At 36.3% G+C, this 9097-nt stretch overlaps 1 protein-coding gene across 1 annotated transcript in view; it reads right to left on the reverse strand.

Moving 5' to 3' along the window:
- Positions 1 to 5372, reverse strand: part of LOC103465202 (zinc finger protein 37 homolog) — a 42815-nt gene extending 37443 nt beyond the window's left edge. The window contains exon 1 of the mRNA XM_008409827.2: positions 5123 to 5372. Coding sequence (XP_008408049.1) covers positions 5123 to 5186 — 64 coding nt within the window. The 5' untranslated portion in view covers positions 5187 to 5372. The remainder of the gene's footprint in view (positions 1 to 5122) is intronic.
- Between the last annotated feature and the right edge of the window lie 3725 nt (positions 5373 to 9097).

Raw genomic sequence — 9097 nt, forward strand, 5'->3', positions numbered from 1 at the left:
TAATATTAATGATAAAATAATAGTCAGTGCAAAGTAGCCTACAAATTCTTTGGTGGGTGGCAGTGAGAGACCTGGATAAAGGCTAGGGGGGCGCTGGGCCAAAAAAGGTTGAGAAACACTGGTCTACACAGAGCCTCATGGTCACACAGAGGCTGAAACACACACTTTTGACCCTGTATATATGACGCCGATCTACGTTTTCGCATCCACCTGAATAATGTGTAGTTGCGCCACTGCTCCAGACCCATCAGAACCTACACAACCAGACATCTGCCTCCTCATCCCTCAATCATCTCCTCAGGCTGATATGGTACAGAACTTTTTTTTGTATTATTAATTAAGTTTCTTATCTTGGTTTTAGTAGACTGCTATTGTTTGATTATTAAATAATCAATTATTTGTCCTATCAGCCAAAATAATACAAATGGCCATTTAAAGAACAAATCATACATAAATATTTCCTACTTTAAAAAGGTTTGTTAGGGTTTTCTGCTTGTTTTATTAAGAAATGTTGACATCTTCTATGAATTCAGTGGTCATTAATGTCAGACACAGACCTGCTGCCCAGGATTCTTTGGCCCGCTTATTATATCAAATGATTAAATATTGCTCTGTTTTTATTTCATTCTTTTTTTAAGTGTACCAATGGAAAAACACAGACTACCCTGGACCCTGTGGTAAATTTGGCAAATATTTTGGTAATACGCTTTACAATACCAGAATTTTCATATAACTTATGCTTTTGGAGCCCTGTTTGAGGACACATTTTGATTATCAAATCAGGTGTTATGATCAGTACTTGAGCAGTTTACCAAATACATTTTACACTTAATTAAACTTGTTTAAGGTATGCTCTGATTGGAGTACTGTATGTATGAACGATTGCTCTATGGGATTACTTTTTAAAAACAAAAACATTGCCATAAAATAGTCTCACTGCAGCGGCCATCCCAACCCATGAGAGTAGGGCGACATACTGTGGTGGTGTCCCTCATTTTCACTTCTGAAATGTTGCAACTCTAACCTTCTTTGACAAATTTCAAGACTATTTTAAACTCTGTCAGATGATTCTGTTGTCTAGATCCTTTGCGCTTGTGCTTAGCTTTTTCAGTACATCATATCCCTTCATTTTCCCCACCATCACAACCCTCATTCATTTCCCCAAGATCACTTCCTGACACATCATTTCTCTCTGACATCTTTCCAACCATTCACAGCCTGGCCATGCCTTACTGCCTACACGCCCATCTGGCGTCGAGGTCTCCATGAGGCGTCTATGTATATACTTTTTCTTTTATGTTTTTTGGTGGTGGGCAAACAAAAACACAACAACCATTTGTTTACATTTTCGATTAGTTTGAACTTTAAACAAAGATCTTTAATAGAAAACAGCCACAGCAAGAAATACAAAAATTATACAACCAAGAAAAGCGACACCAAATTATTGGAGACAATAATCACACTTTGTACAATCAAGAATAATCAATGAAGGAAAATAACTTTATATTGTTTATTGCCATTTCTAAGNTGAACTATTTGCAAAACGACTGAGCTCTGCAACATTAAAACATGGATAGAACTGTAACTACATTAGTCATAGCTCTTCTTCTCTTCAGTGTTTGTCAGTTTCTGGTGGTGCAGCTCTGTGCTGCCTTCAGAAAAATGGGACATCAGAGTATCATCCATAAAACTTCACTCACATGGCATTTATGGTGCAAACTAGAGCTTTCAGTGGAAAAACAAAAGTTCCAGGTCCTTTTAATGCCATACAAATATGAGACAGAAACATGGATTATATCTTTATATAGATCTGTCTACTGATTTATAGATTAATAGTTTTACTGGACAGAAATTATAAAAACAAATCTGGTTCTTAATCAAATCCTAATGAGTCAAATTGAAAGTGTCATGGAGTCACTGAACAACCTCATGACATTAACACTGACATGAAAAATAATATTCAAGAAATAAGTACATCAAATCTAATTTATGTTAACATAAATAAGTGATCAGTTCTTTACTGTTATGGTCTGTAAGATATATTTATTATCAGTACTAGATGTGGTCTCAACAAACCCATGGCACTTCAACAATATTATTTTGCCTTTTATCTGGAAATAGTATCTGTTTATTCTTGCCATACCGTCCTCTGTATTAATTATTGCTCGAAAGGTATTTGCCATACCAAACTGCAGTTTATTCCTCTGTATTTATTTTTGTTTCTTAGTTTATTCTTGCATTTTGTTCTTCATTCACTTCCCTTTAGTTTCCTTTGATTAGTATTATCCTCTCTTAGTTTATTGGTATGTCCACTTTAGTTTCTTTCCTAGATTTATTTGATCATTTATTGACGCTCACCATCAGTCATCTTCACTCATCACCTGCTGCGGCGCCTAATCGTCATGTGTTTCACATCATGTGTTGATTTGTTCACTGTTCAGCATCAGATTATCTGTTTTTATGCCATAATTCACATCTAGTTTGTCGCTCCGTTTTATGTCCCGCTTCTCCGTTTCAGAGATTTGCGCAATGTGCGTGTCTTTTTTTTTTTAAGCCCCTAAGGTGCCGTGCAGTCGGGAAGCGTATCGATGGGGAAAAGGCAGACTGACATAAACCTTTTAAAACAACGGAAACAATTTCTGCATTATGATGATTGAAATTTAAAGTGCTGTGTTGTTCTATCACCCCCGTTTCATACCGGACCACTTACAGCACCGGACCACTATTAAATGAACGCTCTCTATCGTGTTATCACCCATAGAGGGATTTCTTTACTTAAATAGGTTCATTTTTCAGAGGGATACATAGTGAGGGTATTGTGATTTTAGCTACCAGTAGCAGGAGAACGGAGCTSCGCCAAGAAGCTAACAAACACTGAATAGAAGAAGAGCTGCCATCGATACAGTTGCAGCCAAGCATGATTTAATGTTACGCAATACAGTTTTACCAAGTTGCTCAAAGTCTAAACTGGCAATGTTGTGCATTTAAGGTGTAAAGTTTACCTTCAACTAAAAGCCCCCCAAAGGCATTCCAGTGCCCCCCTTTTGTAAAAATGTCCGCTAGCGCCCCCTGCCGTCCTCTGAACGCCTCCTGGGGGACGGTACCGCCCACGTTGAGAACCGCTAATCTAAAAATTGCAGTCTGGAGGACTGGACCTGGGAACTCCTGATTTATACAGTCAATTTGGCCCGTAGAGGGTGGCCAATATGCTGACGTGGCCCTCGATGAAATTGAGTTTGACACCCCTGACTGATCTACTGTGACATATATTTCACAATATGTGTGAAATAGGCAACGTGAAAACAACATGAAGCCTTACAATGAATAAACAAGTAAAAAATGTTTGTTATTCTAACAGATAAATTCTGATTAATCTGGTTGTATGAAACAACAGCTGGATCAAAAAGAAAACGGGAAACAAACAGGAGACAGTTTTGTGATTGGCTTGTTACTCGCTATGTCACCAGGGACAAAGATTTTTTTACTAAAAAATAAAAGCTTTAACTGTGCTCAGGTTTAGGTGAATTCTGTTTTACACGCTTCATAAAAATCCTCCTGGATTACTTGACACATGCTGCTGTGAAGCCTCCGCACTAAAGACACATCATTGATGAAAAGTTTGATCTTTGTTATTTGGTTGTGAAACTTGGAAAAATAAACTATCACAGCAAATTTCAAGTGTTTTGGACATTGAACATCTTTTATCCATGTGACTGGGTGGTGAATTAGTTGAAAACGGTGTTTAATGAAGTAGCTGTACATTCCTGTAAATTGGGCCCATGAATCCAGCTGATGAAAACCTTAAGAGATTCAGCAGCTGAGATTCATCAGTGCAGTGAATCCGTCTCTCCTTAGAGACATTCCCCACTTCCTCTCATCGTCTTTATGAAACCTTCCAAACAAAACGGGAGCTATCTTACTTTAGACCAGTGGTTCCCAAACTTTTTCTCATGCGTCCCCCCCAGTGGTTTCCAAACATTTTCTGGGCCCACCCTATGGATTACAAATGGCTGTCTGGTTGAACGATGTGTGGAAGGATTCTTAGAGATTCCCTGCCCCTGGGAGTTGGGGGGATATCGACTTTTTTGGGGGCAAAATGAATGTACGTAGCTGAACATAGACAACAACATCGGTAGCCTACAGGTTACTTGTTAAGCTTAAGCTGCTGTATTGTTATTAGCTAGTCATCTTTTAGCTAACATTACCTGCATCCCGCAACTTTACTCAACTCAGTCGGTTAGTTTGGGGGAAAACCTTGAAAAGTTTTTTGCGTTTTGCTGCCATGATTCTAACACACCTGCGTAGCTCTGCACAGCAGCAGGACTCCTTGCGAGTGTCATAGCGCTCATGTTGCGTTTAAAGGTAGCTCGGAAAAACCGGTTAGCACAACGAAAGAAACAATTTTAACTGCTGATAAAAGTGACAGAGGACACAGATATGTGAAGTGTGGAAGCCTCTGCTGTATCAAATTGACAGAGGAATAACAGAGAGTTGGCCATTCTAAGGTAAAAACTCAGCGCATACAGCGTTCATGTTTTTGATTTTTTTTTTTTTCATCCAGAAGGCTCCCCCCGCCCCCTCCTAGGGGGCGCGCCCCACAGTTTGGGAACCTCTGCTTTAGACAGAGGGAAAGAATTACATCTAAATAACAGTTTTTGCCACTAAGTGTTTCGCCACTAAGGACAGCATAAATAAATGCTGCTGCTGCTGCAGCTTGCTCTCTGTCCTTCTCGCCACAGTAGGTGTCAGGTTACATTGTGTTGCATTCAATGATGTCGGAAAAAAACTTCAGCTTCATGTTTGGACCGACAAAAATTCGCAACTACAATTTATTTATTACAAATTATTCAATTTTACAACTAACACTACTATTATTTTATGTTGCTTTCTTTACTAACCTTGCGCTGCATTGTTTACATTTCTGCTGTTTTCAAAAAGAAAATCTCAGTAGTTAAAGGAAAAGAGCCATAAAAAAGGTAATTGGCTCCATTTTCTCTCTACATAAATAAGCCATTCTCACAGCGTAATTGTGACGTCTGCGTTCATTCACCCGTTAAAAAAACATTTCATGCGGGAAAAGCACATTTATATTAACCTTCATCCAAACGCTGGTGTTTCCTACCTATCCGGTGTAAGATTATCTGGGGAGTCCGGGAGAAATCAAGCAGTCTGCGCTGATCATCCATCTCTTCCTCCGACTTGACGATGATTTCTTTAAACTCCGTGAATGTTTCTTCAGCAGCAGTTAACTGCTTGTTGATAAACTCGTTTAAGCTAAACTGAAGATATATTTTTAGAGAAACATTCAACAAAACAGACCACGTTCTCTTTGTCTTCTTGTTCTTCTTCTTCCTCCTTCTTCTTCTTCTTTTCTTCGGGATTTCATGACTGTCTGTATTCGTCCCGTTACGGTACCGCCACCTTGCGGATCATACGATCATCACATCTAAAGATTTCTCATGCAGTGCCAGTTCTCTTCGAAAAACGCAAAATCTTTTCTTAAACTTTATCAAAATAAAACAAATACAATATTAATATTCCAGTTTTCCACGAATCCAAAGTTAATATTGTCTTCTGATTCGTATCTTCTACATCCCGCCACAAGTTTCACAGTTTCTTCATTTCACTAGATAATAAACCTTTCCTATTGAATCCGGTAAAGCTAGCAGGTCTAGGATCCTGGTCAGAGTACGCATGCTATTAATAGTTTTAACCACAGTGCAAAGCAGCATCTGTATCCGTGTAGACCAAACATGAAGGGAAACCTGACCAATTCATGTTAGCCACTGTACTAGCCTAGCACAATACCGCCACTTCCTGGACATAGAATTATCTCGTTTTAACAAGATACGTATACGATAAGTTGTGCTCTGGTGGATTTAATGTATTAGATTGTCAAACTCTGATTTTTTTCCTTTAAAATGAAGTGGATCAAAAGGTATCTTCTAAATCCAAACTCTCTGTGGAACTTTATATCCACATATGTATTTGAGGCGTTAGGTTGTTTATCTTTTCTTTTAAGATGCAACTATAGTACTGACAAAAAATCCCAGTTAAACCTTCCAGTTTCCATAAACAGCTACTGTTATGCTGGAATTTAATACATAAACATAACTTCCCCACACAAATACTACATTTGGAATAACAAAGATATCTGCTTTAAAAATGAATCTATTTTTCTTAAAAAATGGTTTGACAGAGCCATTGTTTGTGTACATCAACTTTTCAACAAAGAAAAGTTGATGAACTTATGATGAATTTCTGACCAGGTGTAATTTTCCTGTACTGCCTAAAGAATTTGCAATCGTATTTGATGCCATTCCTTCAGGGGTGAAAATGTTATTGCCATCCTCTGTTCAACACAATACTGATTACTTAATTATTCATTGGTAACTNCGGTGTAAGATTATCTGGGGAGTCCGGGAGAAATCAAGCAGTCTGCGCTGATCATCCATCTCTTCCTCCGACTTGACGATGATTTCTTTAAACTCCGTGAATGTTTCTTCAGCAGCAGTTAACTGCTTGTTGATAAACTCGTTTAAGCTAAACTGAAGATATATTTTTAGAGAAACATTCAACAAAACAGACCACGTTCTCTTTGTCTTCTTGTTCTTCTTCTTCCTCCTTCTTCTTCTTCTTTTCTTCGGGATTTCATGACTGTCTGTATTCGTCCCGTTACGGTACCGCCACCTTGCGGATCATACGATCATCACATCTAAAGATTTCTCATGCAGTGCCAGTTCTCTTCGAAAAACGCAAAATCTTTTCTTAAACTTTATCAAAATAAAACAAATACAATATTAATATTCCAGTTTTCCACGAATCCAAAGTTAATATTGTCTTCTGATTCGTATCTTCTACATCCCGCCACAAGTTTCACAGTTTCTTCATTTCACTAGATAATAAACCTTTCCTATTGAATCCGGTAAAGCTAGCAGGTCTAGGATCCTGGTCAGAGTACGCATGCTATTAATAGTTTTAACCACAGTGCAAAGCAGCATCTGTATCCGTGTAGACCAAACATGAAGGGAAACCTGACCAATTCATGTTAGCCACTGTACTAGCCTAGCACAATACCGCCACTTCCTGGACATAGAATTATCTCGTTTTAACAAGATACGTATACGATAAGTTGTGCTCTGGTGGATTTAATGTATTAGATTGTCAAACTCTGATTTTTTTCCTTTAAAATGAAGTGGATCAAAAGGTATCTTCTAAATCCAAACTCTCTGTGGAACTTTATATCCACATATGTATTTGAGGCGTTAGGTTGTTTATCTTTTCTTTTAAGATGCAACTATAGTACTGACAAAAAATCCCAGTTAAACCTTCCAGTTTCCATAAACAGCTACTGTTATGCTGGAATTTAATACATAAACATAACTTCCCCACACAAATACTACATTTGGAATAACAAAGATATCTGCTTTAAAAATGAATCTATTTTTCTTAAAAAATGGTTTGACAGAGCCATTGTTTGTGTACATCAACTTTTCAACAAAGAAAAGTTGATGAACTTATGATGAATTTCTGACCAGGTGTAATTTTCCTGTACTGCCTAAAGAATTTGCAATCGTATTTGATGCCATTCCTTCAGGGGTGAAAATGTTATTGCCATCCTCTGTTCAACACAATACTGATTACTTAATTATTCATTGGTAACTGACCCATTTTTAAGTAGAAAAACTAATAAATGTTTTAGAGACCTAATAAGAGATCATATAAGCAAACCAGCTTCTACCTTTTTTAGGACAATATATTTAATGACAGTTGTTGGAAAGAGGTTTGGTTATTGCTGAAGAAATACCTAACTAATAAAATTCAAGAAGTGTCTCTAAAGATTCTACATAGATGTTATCCTGTTAATAGTAAAATATTTAAATATCACCCTAATGTAGATCCTCTATGTTCATTTTGTCACAATTCTGAGTAAACCATCACTCATCTTTTCTGGGACTGCTCCTGTATTCAAATATTTTGGGAAGATATTTTACTCTTAAAACGAAAATTGGAAATAGACGTACCGTTTAACTTTAAAACTATACACTATAAAACTATAAAATTTAATATCCACAGATGCAAATTTCTTAAGTTGAAACCCAAAATGAATGCTTTTTGTGCCTATGTATATTTGTATTTTCTGAAGTACTATACCAATAATAAAGCTTTAAAGACTACTTAAAATTGTACAGAATTTCTTATGTAATTTGCCCTAGTTGCTGTATTTAACCTTTTCCTGTTTGTAACCTTTCCTGTTTATATTTGCTCTTTACATTTCTTAAGCCTCGTCTTTTTTCTTACCGTTTATGTAACTTGTACATATTATTGTAAATGAATAAATAAAAAATACAGATTTTTCTTTTATATTTTTTGGTGGTTGGCAAACAAAGAACATCAGCTACATATATTTTAACTTTAATCCTATTTGATTTTACTTATTTTTTTAAACTGTATGCATGATTATGTACTTAAACTCAAATATATGCAAATTTCAGAAGCGTTCAGCACTCGCACTACATTTTCAAAGCAAATGCAAGTGATCAAGTGACTTTGTTAAGACTTAAACATATCTATTTGTTTATATATTAGTTTCAACTTTAAACAAAGACTTTTAATAGAAAACAGCTACAGCAGAAAATAGAAAAATGATACAACTAAGACAAGCGACACCAAATTATTTGAGACAATAACCACACATACTTTGTACAATCAAGAACAATCACTGAAGGAAAATAAGTTTATATTGTTTATTGCATTTTCTAAGTAAAAGGACATGTTAATTTATTTGAAAAGCTTTTATATAGACTGGTTAGTATAATTCAAAACAAACAGCATCAGTTTCTGTCTAGTTTTGCTTTTAAGACAAACCTATCAAACTTTTTTTTAATATAGTAAATTTCAAAGTGTAAAACATTTAATGAAAATCTACAAATAGTGCACAACAGCACATTTTATTTTGGATTAAAAATGTATTGAAGTAAACCTCATTCACCCTACCCATTCTCTTCATGCAGAATAATACAAAAATACTTCAAGTTCATCTTGTACATCTCTAAGTATCCAAATGTCAGGATCCAAATCATCACATTTAACAAAT

This window comes from Poecilia reticulata, linkage group LG5 (assembly GCF_000633615.1).
Source record: "Poecilia reticulata strain Guanapo linkage group LG5, Guppy_female_1.0+MT, whole genome shotgun sequence".
Classification (NCBI taxonomy): domain Eukaryota; kingdom Metazoa; phylum Chordata; class Actinopteri; order Cyprinodontiformes; family Poeciliidae; genus Poecilia; species Poecilia reticulata.